At 45.7% G+C, this 18,725-nt stretch overlaps 2 protein-coding genes across 2 annotated transcripts in view; one reads left to right on the top strand and one right to left on the bottom strand.

Annotated features, from left to right (window-relative positions):
- Positions 1-18,725, top strand: part of si:ch73-390b10.2 (Golgi pH regulator) — a 108,461-nt gene that overhangs the window by 23,358 nt on the left and 66,378 nt on the right. The gene's annotated exons all lie outside the window — the stretch shown is intronic.
- On the bottom strand, positions 53-12,382 carry uxs1 (UDP-glucuronate decarboxylase 1). Its single transcript, XM_023790498.2, has 15 exons — positions 11,779-12,382; positions 8,365-8,392; positions 8,089-8,137; positions 7,341-7,384; positions 5,973-6,033; positions 5,654-5,834; positions 4,989-5,093; positions 4,361-4,420; positions 3,982-4,103; positions 2,299-2,418; positions 1,325-1,368; positions 1,018-1,078; positions 876-933; positions 692-795; positions 53-600 (listed from the first exon to the last, which is right to left on the bottom strand). Exons 1-15 carry the CDS (start codon positions 11,867-11,869, stop codon positions 469-471), a joined length of 1,260 nt encoding a protein of 419 aa, XP_023646266.1. The 5' UTR covers positions 11,870-12,382; the 3' UTR covers positions 53-468.

Here is an 18,725-nt window from a genome sequence, read left to right as displayed (position 1 = left end):
GGCCTCCTGTTGTCTGAGGTACCCCGAAGTAACTTGGCACAAGGACTCAAACTGGCATCAATATTTTTATTCAAACAAACACAGTTGCCTTCAAAAGGTAAGTGTCTCGAGAGGGCTGAAAGTTTAAAAGCCTTCCACAGTAGTCCATTGGAAAGCAGAACACAAAACTCAAACTAGATGGCCGTAAACGGAAGTTTGTTGAAAAGTAGGTGCCCCCATTGATTGACCAATTGCAGAAAGGAGTTCCGGTTCGTCCACTGACAGGAGCATTCTGTCCAAAAATCAGGTCAGAAATAAAATGGAAGGCAGCTGGGAGGCAAGACATCTCACCCAGAAAAAAAAAAAAAAAAAAAAACGTAAAGCAGAAGTCTGTCACATCTCATTTTAACTTAATGGGAGGAGTGGAGAGGGAAAAAAGTGCAAGGTGAGTATTCCTTCCTGGCACAGAGAGCAGAGAGCCCAGGAGGCTCAGGTGTGACGAGTACGACTCTTCTTCATGCGAGCAGGTTTGGGCTTTGGGATGTACTGGTTGTTCGCTTGGTGCTCAAGTTCCCTGCTGAAGTACTGTATGGTCTTGTTCAAGCCCTCTTCCAGGGGGACCTGGGGGTGACAAGCAGTGTGAAGGAGGGATGCAGACTCACCAGTCAGGGATGTGAGGTACAAGCACGAGTAGGAGGATAACCACACACACCACGGGTTCCCAACCCAAAAGGTGCTTGGCCTTGCGGATGTCGGGTCGTCTTCGCTGTGGGTCGTCCTGGGCTTCAGGGAGGAACTGGATCTGACTACGGCTGACTGAGGGGCGGTGTGAGAAGTGTGAGCAATGCGAAAACAGTAACAGGGAAAGCGGGCCGTGCATGCACCGACTCACTCACCAACAAGGCTCTTGATGAGTTGGGCAAACTCAAGGATGGTGTGTTCTTCGGGATTCCCCTAGAGCGAGAGTGTGACAGTGAGAATGAATGAAGCTCGTTTTTGTAGCATCACTGATGGACGCCCCAGTGTGTCGATTCTCACCAGATTGACGGGGCTGCTGATGTTGCTATTCATGAGGGAGACGAGTCCGTTGACGAGATCGCTGCAGTAGCATGTGAGACAGGATGGGAGACCATGTGTTCAAACGGCGAGACTGTCTGTTCATTGATGCCCTCTGATGGTGGCATTATGCAAATGTAAACCTGTTTCTCTCGTACCCAATTCCTACCTATTTTTCATACCTTTACATACTTCACTCTTTCCTGCCCCTGCTGTTCTGACCACTCAAATCACTGAAATCAATACTGATGCTCACGTATGTATTAGTCCTGCTTTCCTTATCACTTACCTTACATACTGGAAGGCTCTTGTCTGTGAGCCGGACCCATACACCTGCAAAACCACCAAATACCACAGGCTTCAATCCAGACTACCTCATAAAACACATCCCTACCACGGCAGAAAAAACTCATGACTTGTGTGTGACAGTGCTTACACATTAGATCCCTTAACTGGAGCCAGGAAGGAGAAAGTTCGGTCAGCTTCATGAATCACCGACAAGGTCCCATTACCATGTACCCAGCTCACTGACCTCCACATGACATGTGGTCTGGGGTAAGACCTCACTTCTATTGGTGGGGCAGTGTGTGGCTCAGTGGGTTAGGCCTCTGAGCCTGTGATCAGAAGGTCGCCGGTTCAAATCACATCCTTGGGGGAATAGTTGTATCTCTGTCAGGCCATTGAGCAAGGCCCTTCACCCCCAGAAAAATGAATTCCAAAATCCCTGTACTTGTACAAATGGTAAATGAAGTATTAATTGGCGATGCACCGATAAGGAAATTTCTGGCTGATTGTGATACTGACTGACTAGCGTTATTCAGTAGTACTGCAGCCTGCTTCACTGTCTCGACTTAAGGTGAGCAATCAAATTTGTTGTGTTGAAATGTTTATTAGTTTGCACATACGTGGGTGGGTCTGCAAAGCAATATAGGTACCATTTTAATGGGAATAATATATCGGCTTGTTTTTAACCATGGGACGATGGCCGATTGTTACTGTATCAGCCGATACCAATAGAAGGCCGGTAATCGGTGCATCTATACTATTAATTTTTTTTCTTTCAATCCATTCAGCCACAACCCAGCACACATTTTCTGCACACAACCTTCAGCAACATCATCACCCCAGGAAGTACAACTGACAGTCAGCATGCTTAAAGCACCAGATACTGGCCTCGGAGATACGCCACTAACAGGGTTCTGTTCGGCTCTGTTAAGGTCCAGCGGTGGCTGGCTACAATCCCCTTACATCCCAGCACCTCACCGTCAAGGGCTCCCCCTGCAAGGCCTGCAGGATGAAGTTGCTCACCACCCGGCCGTCGTTCATGTGCATCCGGGAGCCAAACGTGTTGAAGATTCTGGCCACCCTCACCTCCACCCCTTCCTGCGGTGAAGGGAAATGACATCATTCACGCCCATGGGCCTTCGAGGGAGTCTGTACCCTTGCACTCTCCCATCTGGCTCACCTTTCGCGACAAAATGCAAAAGCTCATACACACTATTTGTACCTTTGTCACTCGGATCTCACAACTACCGCCAGCATCTCCTCACATCACCACCTTCGCTACCTGCACATTCATCCTCATCTGCTCCGTTGACCACAGAGGAGGCTCCACAAGCCGTCACTGATAACGAGCTACACAGGCAGCAGCTCCCTCATGTAATCTCCAGGACTTCAGTTACCTTCATGGCATCTGACATTTCCGCTAACCACATCAAATTAGCGTATGATCACCACCTCGGAGGCCACAGCCGATTTTCCTGAGGGTGCACATGTCATAATTGATCGCTCGCTAACAGATGATTACTGCTAATGACTAATGCACCCAGACATTGCTGCTCTGTCATACTGCACCATCGAACACTCAGGACTGAGCTCACACCACGACTGACATGACAGTAGTGCCAAAGTCTGATTCTTCATTTTAGAAAATTTTCATGATTATATTTTAGAATATAATGACTCTATACAATGAAATGTATAATTCCATGTATGTTATTTCAGTTTTGATGACTTTATATTTATTCTAAAATGTAGAGAATAGTACAAATAAGCCTTTCTATGGGTAGGTGTGTCCAGACTTGACTATAAATAACTCTCCATTGCACAATGATGTTTGTTTCAAATGCTCTATCATGCACGTCATGATGTGAATTTATTTCTGCATATTTCACACTACACATACTCAGCCCTCACTGGTGTGAAAAAATACCAGATCTGACAATGTTGGCCATTAACGGCTGGCTTGATTTTGTCGGATCCCCTATTTTACTCAAGATGCGGCCAAGTGTGGCTATTGCAACCTGCTTTAATACAGATTAAAAATGGAAAGTTCAATACCATTTGTTGAATTATCCATGTAATAGTTATTAAAACACGTTTTTATTGAAAATAAAAATTTACTGAAATTTTTTGTAGCCCCACATGCAAGGTCTGTTGATTTTATAGACGAGTCCTCATGTCAACCACATCAAGGTCATTCCCATAAAATCATTTCCGTAATCAGAAACTTTTTGGACCCTGTCAGACCTCCAGTGGCACAAGTTCGTTTGTATCTCACTAAGCTAGTACTTCCCAACCCTGCCCTCGTTTTTGCTTCTTCCCAACTCCCAGTAGGTAGAAAAAATGTGGACTGTCTGGCAGAGATCTTTAAGGGAGCAAAGACATGTACCGTCAGAGTTCCGAGGACTGGACAGGGAAACACTTCCCTCTTAAAACTCCAGCCATCAAACATTACTATTTGTCTTGGTCTGTAGTACGTGTTTGTGGTCCTTATTTTTGGATACTACTGGGTTTTGGGTAAAGCTATATATATTGACATCAAGATCTGATCAAACGGGGCTGAGGAACTGAAACCACCAACCTCCCGTTCTTGTCAGTTCCTTGCTGTACAGCATACACTCAGGAGCAGATGCTCCTGTTACAGCTCACAGATAAGCGGCTCACCTGTTTCATGTAGGCGTAGCACATGGTCTCTGCCACTCGCTTGCCCTCATCGTAGCAGGCACGGGGGCCAATGGGGTTTACGTGGCCCCAGTAGTCTTCACTCTGGGGGTGGACCTCTGGGTCTGGGAGGGGGGGAGAACAGGGCTGAGTGGTCAGCCTTTTGCACACCTTCGTACTTATGTTTTCAGGTTGCCAGTCAGGAGCCTCACCATTCACAAAAAAAACAAAGACACTCATTAACTCCCATTTTTCATTCCAACATGTCAAACACAGTCAAAGCCATTTAATTCCTTCTTTCCCCATTACTTTCTCCCATCCACATCCATATCCTTCCCCACACATTTCCCAGAATGCACCAATGACTGGGGACAGACCTTACCTCCATACACCTCCGACGTAGATGCCAAGAGGAGCCGAGCACCAACACGCTTTGCCAGTCCTGGGGAGACGAATGTGCCTCTAATCAAAACCTTAGAACCAGGGAGGAACTTGACCATCAATACCTACTAAATTCAACATGTAGGTAAACCCCATCATAAATCCTGGGAACTGAGTCAAACCCAGAGGCAGATGAACAAAAATGAGACTAAATTAAAATCAGTATACCCACACCAGCGACACGTTCCTAACTAAATTCAGAGCTCCATTACCCAGAATGCACAGGGGGCAACAGCCATTTCACAAGGTCAGACTGCTGAAAAGTGATCCCAAATGGTAGCGCGCTTGTCAGACTGGTGCGATCGGCATTCCCACACTGTCAGCAGCTCCACCTCATGCCAGAGTTTTAGTCCCTGAAGAAGCTCGCATGAATCTCAGCCAACCCCTGACATCCCCCTCTACGGGTCAGTTGAACTCAAACGCATTGTGATAGCTGCCTTGCCTCAGCCAAGATGAGTACAGAACGTTACCATGGCAATTCTGCAACCATTTTCCCCTCATACGGCAGTGAGCTAGCACGAGCTACAAGGGAAAGCAGCTTGCGTCTGCAGGCCAGCGCTGAGACTTACCCAGCATGTTCAGTGTGCCTATCGTGTTCGTCTTCAGGGTCTTGATGGGGTTGTACATGTAGTTTGGGGGAGAGGCTGGGGAAGCCAGGTGGTAGATCTGGTCCACTGCAACAAAAAAGGTACAACGCAACAGAGCTCATGAGTTACTCTAGATATATACTCACAGGACCGTGAGCAGAGGCTTGCTGCACGGTGCTGTTTGGACCACACCCTCTGTCCCACCTTTTCCATCCTCAGCTCCCAGCAGAAGTTTGGTCTGTGCTGCTAGTACAGATGCTCGCCACGATATTTCAACTTTAAGATGGGTAAATGTTTTTCAGTTTCAGTACATTACTCAAAAAATAATTCAGCATTTTATTATGATTTTGCCCAACTGTAGGCTAATGCAAGTGTTCTAAGCATGTTTTAGGTAGGCTATATGCTAGGCTATGATGTTTGTTACGCTATTTGCACCTTATGATAGGCTTATCAGAATGTAGAGGCTGTACGTATAATGTGGACAGGAAGGTTCCACCCAACCTCCATGTGTTCCTGCTCCCTCACCCAACATCCAGTCACTTTATAAACAAACGTCGCTCATGAGGATTATTGGAACAGAACCACAACAGGCTCTTTGGAAACATGAATAGTACACCAGTTCTCTAGACAATGGTGTCCCAGCTCACCCTCAATGTACAGAGGTTCTACCACATCGTGGTTTATCAGCTCGAAGTTCTCATGGCCGATCCAGTGCTCCACGTTGCGTTTCCGACCCGTGAAGAAGTTGTCCACCACCGTCACTTCGTGCCCATCCATCATCAGCTTGTCCGCCAGGTGGGATCCGACGAACCCCGCCCCTCCAGTGATCTACACACAGAGATGGATGACTGGCAAGTGTTGACAAGACAAATGCTGTTTGATCATTTCTCAGAGCTACACCAGAAAGAGCAAAATGGTCAGACTGCTCATGACAAAGTTACGTCAGAATATTTGCTAAGTGATTACCAAGATCCTTTTCCTGTCCTTCTCCGACAGAAACTTCACAGGAGGGTATTTCTGAGAAAAGCTGCAACAACAAAAGGGAAATCTTAGAAGGCATGAGGTAGCAGAGAGTACCAATAAAGAGCTTGCTGGCATTAAGCCCTGCCACAGATAATGTTCAAGGCAGCATTCTGGTCAAAACAGCAAACCACACCACATCTACACAGTTACTGAAGGTTCTCATTATAAGTGGTGCAGACCATGACCATTGAAGGGTCAAAATCCCTTTGGTAAACCAGACAGTGGCCACACTGCCCTGCAGACACAGGGTCCTCATTCCACTTTCATCACCAGATATACAATTAAAAGAAAACCATTAAAAAGGTGCACACAAGGCGCCTGAGGTCTTTGACACTCACGGCAACTTCAACCCAACTACCAGCACCTGCTGCCTAACTAGGCGCGCTCACCAGAATGCAATGCTTTGATCAAGTAACCCAACCACTACTGCACCTATACTTGGGCCAGTCAAAACACACCTCCATGCTCGTCCCACTTACAGGCTAAAGGCTGGCTCATACTTTTGCGCTCAGCCTACATAGAGCTTACGCAGTGGTCTACTCAAGTGGTTTATGCCACTGCGGGCATTCATACTTGTACACAGTCTACGTTACCACAAGGTGCAGTTACATTTCTGGGGAGGTCCACGTCAGGCCACAGTGTAGGCTATAGCGTAGGGTATGCTGCCACACTATAGTATACATTCTATGTGGAAGTACATGTCGGCCTTAAGGTCGAAGCACAAGCAGGGGCACGTTCGAAGATTCATCAGATGTGGACAATCTCTAAATTCATGAAAGCAAACAGTTCCCACAAAAACTATGTGGAATGGCAGAGATGTCGGCAGTTTAAATAAGGTCCGCCTGGCTACATCAATGTGGAGATCCGGAATAACCAAGAAAAAAAAATGACAGAAGGAAAAAAAAAAATAGGACAAATTGGAAACAGAATATGTGCAGTGGGGACACGTCAAACGTGGCAGGGCAGGCACAACATGAAGGACAGAGTCATGTCCAATGACACAAATGCATTTCATCCTGGTTTTGACACCAGCTTCTGTCTAAGTGAGACATGAAAAAAACACATACAACCCACACTTGGTCTAGACAGAGTTTTTGGGACACACTTTGGGAAGTCTGCTGTGACCTGTTACCTTGTGCTTTTATAGATACCTTCAGTCTTGCGGGGAACCCAGATTTCCCTACCAGTTTTATAAACACTGCAGTCATTGCAGTTCCAAACAATGGACAATCCTGACTTCCACGCAGGGACACTTAATCACAATCCTGCCTGATTCTCAGAATCAGATCATCCACCATAAGATTTTCCTACCTGAGCTCCAGATCTTTGATCTTCTCCCGGAGAGGAGCTACTGCCTACAACAGAGGGCAGGTATCAGTGAAGACTATTTTCAATTATCACACTGCCCACTTAGCTTCTGGTTTAAAAGCATGTACCAAATCGGCAGAATAGGTTGTTGTACCATAAAAATTCTGGGATTTAGGGTAGAATGACTCCCCTGCTGGGGGAGGGGGGGGTCATTTTTCACCCAGCACAATAGCCCCACCATCCCAAAGAGTATAGTGCAGGCGGTACAACAGGTGAAAACATGCCTCAAGCACAGATTGGGCATAAGTTAGTGTACATGTAACTGGAAAAACAGAAGGAGAAGCATGCCTCAAGCACGGAAGCTGCGCATGTTAGTGCACATGTAACAACAGACAGAGCGATGGAACAAAGAGCTGGGTAGGGCTAAATTCACTAAAACAAATGGCAGTCAATGACTGAAGGATTGCCTCAAGTGAAAGAGTTTTCATTTGAGAGGACAGGCCACATTCAGAAACTGGGACCCATCTCCCACCCTCCTTCACCCTATTACCCCTGCCTCAGCAAACAGGCGCTTTTTGCCATCTCACACATCTTCATTAATTTACTGTTTCTCATTGAACATTCAGCAGCAGAAATGAAGTCCAGTTACTCTCAATGGAGGACAGAACTGCACTGGATGAGCCTGGCCATCAGCATGAAGCACAGGGTGCCCCTAACATTGACAGACAGAACTGAGGACATTTCTACCAACCTCATCTATCTTGCGCTCAAATTTCATCTCACCGTGTTCTTGTATGGACCTGTAGGGGGTCAAGGTTAGCAAAGAGAGAGGTCAAGAGCAGCTTCTTCATCCCCATGAGTAACAGAGTCCCAGGACAGCCTGACCACTAGTGCCATGGCACTGTCACACCCAGAGGAAATGATCCGAACAGACCCAAAATTAAGAAAGTACAATTACGTAAAAGGAAATCAATGCCTGTATTTGCACGCAAAGGACTGAAGAGAGCAGGAAAGCATTATACTCCACCTCATGTTGGTGTAGGTTCCCCAGACAGCTGGAAAGCAAAGAAGAAATATCACTTTTGCTGACTCAGTCCGTGTTAATCAGTGCTCCCCTCCAGCAAGCAAACCAAATTGTTGTGTAATGACGGCAAATCCCAGGCTAGATCATTACAGATGGTTTATAGATACACATTACTGGTAGAAGTCTAGATTTACATTTATTTTCATTTACCAGATGCTTTTGTCCAGAGCGACATACACATCAAGCAAATAACACATCACAAGTAAGTGCTGTCGACTAGGTGTAACTGGGCACTTATAAGTAAACGCAGTATAGGAGCAAAAGCTACATCAGAACAAAATAACCCAATCAGGTAAAAACTATTTAATGAGCATAAAGACCAACATTACAAACATTCAAAGAACATGGAGCTCAGGCATCAGGCCTCTAAAGCAGGATTGTCACACTCCAGTCCTGGGGGGGTGAAGCCCTGTGTAGCTTAGTTCTGTCCCTGTTCCACCACAAATGATTCAATTCAAGAGCTATGTGGTAATTAGCACAAGGAGATGCAAGGAGCTGACTCAGGTGTGTTAAGAGGGGAAACCTTAACAAAAATGTGCAGTACTCTGGTCCCCCAGGACTGGGGTTTAACACGCCTGCTCTAAAGTGGACGGTTCACAAATAAAGCAGTTAGCAGTCTTTGCTAAATCAAACCAAGGCAGGAGGACACCCCTCCCCACCCAGAGGAACTGCCCCACAGGAATCTCTGACAAACCACATGCTATGTCCATTAAAGATGGGACAGACAGGTCAGATGGCAGGTCACACGACAGTCGAGACCGAGAGCTCAGTGACACCAGAGGGAACCTCACTGCCAGGTTGCCCCCACCCCCCCGGCTCCACATGCTTGCACTGGCAAAGCAGCTTTCAAGACCACTTGAAGACTTCCGAGCATCCCAGCATCAGTGTACAGCGCAGGCCCATGGACATAACAAGCATGTAACCATGCCGACCGAATTAATCATTGTCATGAGTCAGTGCAGAGCAAAATTTGCAGGAGGGCTCTCTGCATGGAGAAAAATGCACCAGGTGACACATACAAGTGAAGGGATTCTCAAGCACAGAGACTGCAAACACTTTGAGTTTTAATTCTGGCCTCATCAGCCCTGAGGACCTCACTGGGAGCCCTAAACATACATCACCCGCCAGGCATATCTAGTCACCACCAAACCACTCACATCAGTGGTTAAGCAGTCCATCAATAACAAAACAGAGGTAAAGGAATAGTTTGACCACCCCCCGAGTCACAAACCAAGTCTCTGAGGACAGCCATTTTCTATTCTGACAGCAGTCACACGCCTCACAGGCTGCCGTATGCGGAGGAGAAGCAGGGGCGCAGCGGGCCGACGTGTGCCACGTAGCCCGTCTCCACTCGAGACAGCCGCCCACCGCTAAAAGAGCTCCTATGAGAAGCACAAGAGACCCATTGAGCTCCTGAACAAACAGCAGCGGAGTCCGGAGGGGCGGAGCTCCCCGGCAAAGCAAACCCAGGGCATTTCCTCAGCCAGGGGCAAATTCCATGAGGGCTAGGCAGTAGGCAGCTGTGGGACCCTCAAGGAGTCCCGGGCCAGTTGTCATAACCGACAAGCACATATGCAAGCTATGCCACCCACTTCTGAGCCAGACATGGCGCACTGACAGTTACAGGCCTTCAAAACCAGTCCAGCACACAGCATCTCATGCACAGCAGAGTAACAGGAACATAAAGTATGAGCCTAGGCAGGCAAACCCCGCCTAACATTTAAAACATGAGAAAAACAGAAAACCTTTAATTGGGCCACATCTACAGGGGGAAAATTCCATCACCAGTCAGTGTTACATCTGCCATGTAATCATTGTTAAAAAAAAAAAATAAAATCTCAACTGAATACCTGAAAGGCCTGAACAGCTGTGACTTTAAGCCCAGAAACTATTAACAAGCCCCAAACGTACATTATAGATTTAATGTGTGTGTGTGTGTGTGTGTGTGTGTGTGTGTCTATGGGGGGGGGGGGGGGGGGGGGAGGTTGGAGACAAAACATCCCACAATAAAATGGCTGAAATGCTTGTTTTGTGGCTGGTTCATCCCCTGGTAGAATAACTCAGATCAACTTTCTTCACTCCTCTTCCATTTACTGAAGATCATCCTTTAACCCTTTAACCCACTCCATTATTCCTCTAACAACAATAATATACAAGACAGCCATCAACAGGGGATTTCATTACACAATTACGGAGGACAATAACCTGCCTGACTGACTTTCTAGATCCCCTAAATATTTCTGCAGCTTCACCTTAAACCCAGATTACACAAGACCAGTACAACTTCATAGACTCGTACTGGGAAAGCACAAGTACTAATGGCAGTACTGTTACTCTGCTGGAGATGAACTGACTCATACTGAGATCCATTTACACATCCGTTCAGAAAACTACATTTGTAGGGTAGCAGTTAAATCAGTGCACCTACAAACCATAACATTTTGCTGTGAGCCATGTGGGCAGCCAGCATGGTTCAAACATTCTCTATGAAGAAGCCTTGAATTTCCTTTAATGCAACAAAATAAAAGTCAGCCTGCCCAGGCCAGATACTTGGGGAGTGAACTAAAAGAAAGACTCAAACTGGCACATAGTGTGATCCCACAACCAGAGTGCAAGTAAAAAATTAAACTGATCACTCCGTTCTTAAGGGCAGGGACTTCACAGCAAAGCCAGGCTGGACTCCCAGCGGGAGTCTTTAGATCTTGGGATCTTGAGGGGAATTTCTATATCTTATCTACACACAGGAGGCTGTAATCCGTGCTGCTGTAAACTGAAGACAAAAACAAATATGCTTGGACATAAAAGTAGGACGGGAAAGCCAGTTGCAGGCATCTTCAATGGGGACAATTAAAGTTGCCTTACGTAACCGCAAAGGAATGTCAATTACTCACGCCCCGAATGCAGAACCTGCACCTTCTGAGCGACAGCGGTGATTCGCCGGCTCCAGTCTTCCTTTGACTGGAGTCAGTTTAGCTACGCAGATGGCAGATGCTCGCATCTAGATACACCAGTGAACAGGCAAATCGGGAAATAAATGGACCCAGGGCAGGTCCCCGAACGGGCGGGATTTGATCCACCCCGCCGTGACCGCAGAGAGGACGGTCTGCGGGAGGCTGACTGTTACACCTGTTGCACACCTCGCTGTTTTAGAGAAACACCTCGGATCTTTTTCTACCTGTGATATCGAAAAATCAATAAAAACTACATGATGCACGAGTACTCGTGGGCCGGTGGGCTTAACATCAAACGGCGGACCGGTCCAAAGGCAGAAGGGCGGAAAGGGGGCCGTGAACAGTCTACAGACCCATAAAACATCCCGACCGAACACTTCCAAACCAAAACGCCAGCGGTACTCACATGCGACGTAGGCGATCAGCGCCAGGGCCACCAGCAGCTTCATCATCCGCCTGTTTAATCCCGTTACCACCCAGAAGATCCGTTTCATCATCCCCCCCCCCCCCAAGGCGAACTGCCCCACGGCCGTCTAGAGCATTTCGCAGACCCGCTCACACCCCCGGTCGCTCCCGGTGCGCTTCAGGTCTGTTCGGGGGCGTTCATGAGCGAAACCTTCGAAAGAGCCCAAGTCAGTCCGTGTTTATATGCACACTAAAACAAATAAAATTTAATTTAATTTAAAATAAAGAAAAAACAAAAAGCAGAGAGGCGTCAAGATCGGCCAGCAGGCAGCGCGACGGCCCCGGGCCAGCCTCAGCGAGCCGACAGCCTGCTTAGCGAGCTACGCTGTATTGGTGTTTCCTGAATTCTCATCTTTCTATTCAGCTTCTTCTTTTATCTTCCCCCCAGAAAACAGCGACGACATACGAGCAGGCGAAAGCAGCTTCGCCGTCGCAGTTACAGCGAAAGCTGGACCGTTTTGGCTGTTTTGCTCAACGCGGCTTCCTTTCCGCGCGGGGAGGAGGCGACGTGCGACCGCTTTATGATCCATTGAGCGTCCTGCCGCGATAGCAGGAAATCTGCGGGAATATTTTTTTCGGCGCAGCTTTTATGTCACTAGTACAATTACTGAAGTTGCGTGTAAAGTCGCGGCGGAGACCTTTCAAAATATACAATAAAATAACAACTTTATTTTAAACTTGGGCGAGAGGGAAATGAACTTTCACCTAGACAGCAGTAGTCGATTGCAGAAACATTCGATATACGGACAGAGGCTCCTTCATTGGATATCGGCATACGTTTTTTTCTGATGACGATGATGATGATGATTATACTACTACTAATAATAATTATCAATAATAATAATTATTATTATGACGATTATTATTATTGTTATTATTATTCATTCGTAGTAGTAGTAGTATTTTGCTTCAAATAACAGTAAAATACAGGACCCTTAATTATTCACGACAACTTAAGTTCAGATAGAATGGGGTATGAGAAACAATGAAACAAAAAATACCAGAACAGAAAGTGGAAAATATAAACAATCAAATAACAGAAAAGCAGGGAAAGCACAAAAACAGCTTGTATATATCACTGTCGCACATTAAAGATCTCATCAAATCTGTTGTGTAATATTTAAAATTATTAAATTATTGAGTCTTTAGCAAGTACTAAACTGTGTTCTCTTTATGTGATCAATTCTTATATAATCTTACATGGAAAAGTTTATCACTTTATCATCGTTATTTTTCTATCGCTACTGCTGGTGAGAGCATACTGTACAGATAGGCCAGACCACTTTTTCTATGGATTCTGGTGAATCCCTAGATGTTCCCAAGCCAACTGTGAAATATAATCCCTCCAGTGTGTCCTGGGTCTGCCCCGGTGCCTCCACCCAGTGGGACATGACTCAGGACAGCTCTCCTGGGAGTCATCCAGATGGCATCTTTATAAGATCTACTCCTGATCAAAAGGAGCAGCAGCTCCAGTTCTAGGCTCTTCTTGATCCCTGAATTCCTTGCCCTGTCACAGAGAGTAAGTCCAACAACTGCACAAAACCACATTCACCAAACCATTCCTTGGTCAAGATCCCAAAGTCATTAAACTTCTTCATTAAGGTTGGACTCTCCCACTTGAAAGAACAACTCATTTTTTATTGAGACAGTACCATAGCCTCAGATTTTTAGGTGCCAACTTCCACACTCTTCACAAAACACATGACCTCAAGTCAGATGACACAACTCCAATGTTTACCTTTGGATTAGGGGGTACTGGTACCCTGTATGCTTAAGAACATCCTTATTTTCGTACATGGTGTTCATTAGGGACTACCCATGGCTTGCACAAAAGTACACAAAGGATTCATCCTTCCAGGTTTGGATCTGGGAGATTATTCTCCTCAATCATGAACCTCCAGATATCTGCCTCATTCCCTTTGTGACCCAGTAGCTGTATATACGTGGCCCTCTTGTTTACTGGGAATAAGACCAGCTGCCCAGCCTTCAGCCTGGGACTTGTGAGTATGCCTGAGGTCTTTCACCATGAGGAAGCCCACAGTAGGAGATCCTCCTGATCTAGAGGTCTGCTCACCACGCCCACATTGTGTGTCTGCAGTCCATGAAAATGCTGCTTTGGTTATTTTCAGTGCATTTGATATTCAAACCTGCAAACTACAGGGACCTCTCAGCTTCTCTCCCTGGGTGTTATTGGTGAGAGAGCCCAACCAGCCAACTAGATACGTAAATGTAAAAATAATTCAAAGTAGTTCAAATATAACTTTGCAATATAATTTAATTTTATTGAACTTAATATCCCCATGACCCATGAAAATCGATGGATGAACTTAATATGTTGAAATAGCATTTTCATCTGACCAGTAGGGGGTGCAATAGCACCCCTTCTACTCCCGGTAAAATCGTCTATGGGTGAGGTAAAGTGACATGTCTAAACTTCCCATTGGGCGTGTATCCACTGCCCTCCAATGTAGCGGCATCCCACCTAATGTGTGACCTGCCCTGTGCCTTCTGGGATAGGTTCCAAGCTCACAGTGGATATTACCCCTGCATAGTGGTATAATTAGAATTCATTACAATGGGTAGTACCTTGTATTGTGTGCTTCTAATGGAAATTCTGTGTGCTGCATGCACTGCAGTTCATTCAAATGCAATGGCTTTGATTGCATGAATTTCTGTCACAATGCAGACCTGGAAAAGAGAGGGATGAAAAATGCAAAACACATGGTCATTTCCTGCAGTAGTTCTGTCACTGTTTCTGTTTTCTTCGGTTCCTCAGTAAAGAATCAACTGCACTGTGTATCAAACAGTTACATCTTAATTCCCTTACCTGCCCTTACCTGTGAGTTTCCCCTCACATTGCTTCTCTGTGTAGCCTTACCAACACAAGTGTCGATTTTGTCATCAGATTTTCCAGAAATCAATCCAGAGGCCAGATTAATCCCTATAAGGGTAGAAGCTAATGTATGTCAGTGATACTGACATCTCGCACTGAACAAAGCCCCTTGCCTTGCTATATCTTGTATAATTTGCTTTTATATTGGTAACCCTCCATGTGGGAAAAAATTGAAAAGGAAAAAAAAGAACATCCATTTTAAAAATATACCACCACCGCCCCCCCCCACCCCCCCCCCCCCCCCCCCCCACCATCCTCCTAAATTGCTCTGTGTAATTGTTACTCAGTGAAGCTAAATGTACTGGCAGACCCTGGAATGAAACACAGTTTAATCTGGAATGCATGACTATCATCCCCCTACTCCATACATTTTCTCAGCTAAACCCTCCTCACCCGCACCGCCCCCCCCCCCCCCTTTGACCTTTGCTAATCTCTCCAAAGCTGCCTGTCATTTTTGCTCTTTCTCTAAATAGAACTGAACCACAAGCAATATATCAAAAAACATCAATATGTTCAAAAGAGACACTTGTTTTTCGTGGGATATTCATCTGCTTCTTGATGTGCCAGAGGAGTCAGGATTTGTAAACATCATTTTACAGCAATGGCTGGCTGAATAAACTTCAGCGTAAGTACGGTATTGCCCAAAGGTCCACGCAATATTGATGACTGACCTATTATTGTGGCAAAAAAACTATTTTTTCCACTCATACATAGAAATAACACATGGACCCAAGGATTGTTAATGCAAATCTATGGCAGGCACACGATATTTCAGGAAGCAAACCTTGTGTAAACAAGAAAGGCATTTGTGTATATGAAGTGGTACTCAGCTGTCAGGCAAGAGGATCAGAGAAATGGTTCAATGATTCAACCAATACGCGTCCTCTGAGGTTGAAGATCTTTATCACCCAGTTTTGGGGGTTTCACAGAACTTGATGTCAAGCAAGTCAATTTCAGCAGGAGAGCCGGATTGAAGTCTGTCATGAATTGACACTTGGGCTCTCTCCCATTATTAGCAGATGTCTTCAGGTTCATTAACAAACCTCTGCTGTCTTAAGTAGTCCCCGTGAGACCATCGTGTTTCTCCTTGTTCTCTCTGCGTGGTCGAACGAGACCACAAGGCCCTACAACCTTCCAGTTGGCATGAACACAAATAAAATCCTGCATTGAGCCAGCTGTCCAGATCCTGCTGTTTGAATCCAAAATGCACAACAACATGAATTTTGGCATATAATGATTCGCTTTTAGCAAGTTTGCGTATCACAGAGGCTGTCTAATTAAAAGCACAGAGGGTCTCCACACACATATAACCCCTGGTAGGTCATCTTCTGAAGAAAATGTTATGGAAAAATGTCCATTCAGCCAACCGGCTACTGCTTATCCTGGTCTGCAGGGAGATATAAAAACAGGAAAACTAAAATGGAACCTAAAGAACAGCAGAAATGCTTCCCTAAGTTATTTTATCTGCTCCTTAACCATGTGACAAAGTCACCGAACGACAGAGAGATGCATTTACACTGGTCTATCTGCCATCTTTAAAGCCCAGACTTGCCTCTAGAACAGTATGTTGTCTGCAGAGAGTGATGATCTGGAATGCATCTGAGGTGACTAACATGCATAATCAAACGCTTTCGCTCCGGCAAGCGGCTGGTCACATGACCAGCATGGTGCGCATCAGCAAACGGAAAGGAGTCTTATTGGCAGCATATGGAGGGAAACAGGTGGATTAAATGTTGTAAAATGTGTACCCTGTATATTCAGATCAACATGGCAACCTCTCTGAGGTCCTGATATGAGGTGCTTCCAGCTTTCAAAATATCACATGCCTATGACATGCCATTTTTCTTAATTGTCACAGAAAAAACAATTGAAAGGAATCTAAAATAATAATAATAACAAGGGATCACTGTGATGGGTTGGTATCGGCTGCAGACCACCACGACCCTGCATGGTACAAGTGGGTATAGAAAACGGATGGACAGATAGACGGATTGATGGATGGATGGATGATGGGTGGATGGACAGATGGAACAATGGATGGATGGATTACAAGGAACCAACTGACTTCTCACAGAGTCGCATAAAGAGTGGAGCAGAACCTGCATGCTCCTGAATTGTGTGGTGCTCATTTTCTAAGGAACGGTAGAAGGTGCAGTATGTCACCTGTATTTCTGTAATTACCAGTATGTGAATACTGTCAGCAGCAACACCCCCCCTCCCCCAAACTCATGGATTCTTTGGTGAAGGCCTCTGTTGGTCCTCACTCTCTCATTACCCTGGGATGTGTCTGGAATTACAAGGGATTCCCTTCTTCTAAACTGGAAGGTGACGCCTGCCTTTGTTCAGCAAGACTCCTTCATAAATGCTGAACAGCCCCTGGGAGAAAAGTTCTGTGAGCAAGGGACCCAATTACCATCATGGAAACGGAGGTTCACAAGATATGTGAATAAAACATCGGCTCATAAATATATGTTGAGAATAAATGAACATAAACAGCGGCACATTCATGTGGTGCTTTATTGACTAATTTGTAATCTTGACGATGCACTGCAGAGGAAGGAGAAAAGTAGTCACTCTCCAGCAGCCCCCCCCGCACATGCTGTAAGTTAACACCGCCTGGCTGGTTCTGGCTGGACCCAGAGGCCAGCTGAGCTGATGGGGTGGGCAGCATGTGGTACAGACTCGCCGACTCCTGCTTTGGAGACTGGACTCCCCTAAAAAAGGGGGATAAAAGTAAGATGAGTCACACAGGGCATCCCATAGACAGCACTCTGCTTCTCTGGTTTTTTGACTCTTTATTGGTTTACATGAATTTTCGTGAATTGCTTCTAAGCGAAATTATAATTTGGAAACTATAAACCATTTCAGCTCAAGCAACAAGTCCCTGAATAGCACTGTGAAGTGTGATAAAAACCTAATAGTTCACTGCCTCAATTTGCAGGCAAATTTGGGTAAATTATCTGTCATTTATTATGTTATTGAGTATTGAATCACAGTATCTCATCTCCCCAAGTACTTCAGATGACTCCCAAAGCTCAGTCCACTGACCTCGTAATTCACTCATTTTAACGAGTCTTAAGGGAGTGAGTTTTTCTCAAGGCCTTGTCTCAGTTAATATTTTATACCTCAGACACACAATACAGGAGATTCAGTTGATATTTTTTGATGCCAACATCATTTGTGGTGTGCTTTCTCCTTGATGTCTTCATGATCGTGGTGGGGTCAGGGGTCAGAGGTCATGACAAAACAGGAACTACTTCTGTATGCGATCAACAGGCTTCCTCTAAATTAAAAGTCACCGGAGTTCCCGCAGACTGCATCTCTTGCTCACTGACACTGAGTTAAGCCAATAACTTACGATCCTTCTGTGATCTTTTGGACTAGCTGACATTTCTGAATATTCATGCAATTAAATATAGTAAGATGGAGATTTGCATGTTCAAAGATTAAGCCACTAGTTTGATCATCCTTGCTGGATTATTGCATCAGTCACTTCAAGGTGAAGTTGATCAGAACGTCTCCTTGGATGGAGATGGGTTCCCATACGTTTACTAAGTGCTTCCCAAACCTCCTAAGTGTTATATTTAGATGAAAGCTGAGAAAATGGAAACATGCTGTGGATCTTTATGACTCCAAACCTTCTCCGCAGGATTCCCAATCTAGGGCCACCTTTTCCATAGTTCCAATAAGCTCTTCTGCTTATTGTTCTGGTTCCTCTGCTTTATAAGAAAGATGAGCGATTTGTCGAACCCGTGTCCTGGCGTCATTAGACCTTCCAGGTATCACGTCCCTCATTTCCCTGGTTGTAACCCATCTGCAGCAGGTGTGGCTCCGGCCCCCACAAGCTTCTCCTGGTGGTGACCAGGGCCGAGTCATACTCCCTTTTCTGGACAGAGCAGCTATGGCTGGAAGGCCGCCGACACCAGCTGCTCAGTGAACTGCTCAGTGAGCTACATCATCTGCCTCTTCATCTTCTGCCTCGCTCTGTCGGTGCT

Source organism: Paramormyrops kingsleyae, chromosome 1 (genome assembly GCF_048594095.1).
Source record: "Paramormyrops kingsleyae isolate MSU_618 chromosome 1, PKINGS_0.4, whole genome shotgun sequence".
Taxonomy (NCBI): domain Eukaryota; kingdom Metazoa; phylum Chordata; class Actinopteri; order Osteoglossiformes; family Mormyridae; genus Paramormyrops; species Paramormyrops kingsleyae.
Note: the sequence above shows the minus strand (reverse complement) of the source record. Positions and strands in the feature narration are given on the sequence as shown.

Excerpts from the sequence above, each read along its gene's own strand:
- uxs1 (XM_023790498.2), bottom strand. The coding sequence starts at position 11,869 with ATGATGAAACGGATCTTCTGGGTGGTAACGGGATTAAACAGGCGGATG. Across the intron at positions 8,393-11,778 it reads GCTGATCGCCTACGTCGCAT|CTGTCTGGGGAACCTACACC; the intron begins GTGAGTACCGCT and ends TTTGCTTTCCAG. Across the intron at positions 7,385-8,088 it reads TTGAGCGCAAGATAGATGAG|GCAGTAGCTCCTCTCCGGGA; the intron begins GTTGGTAGAAAT and ends CCTCTGTTGTAG.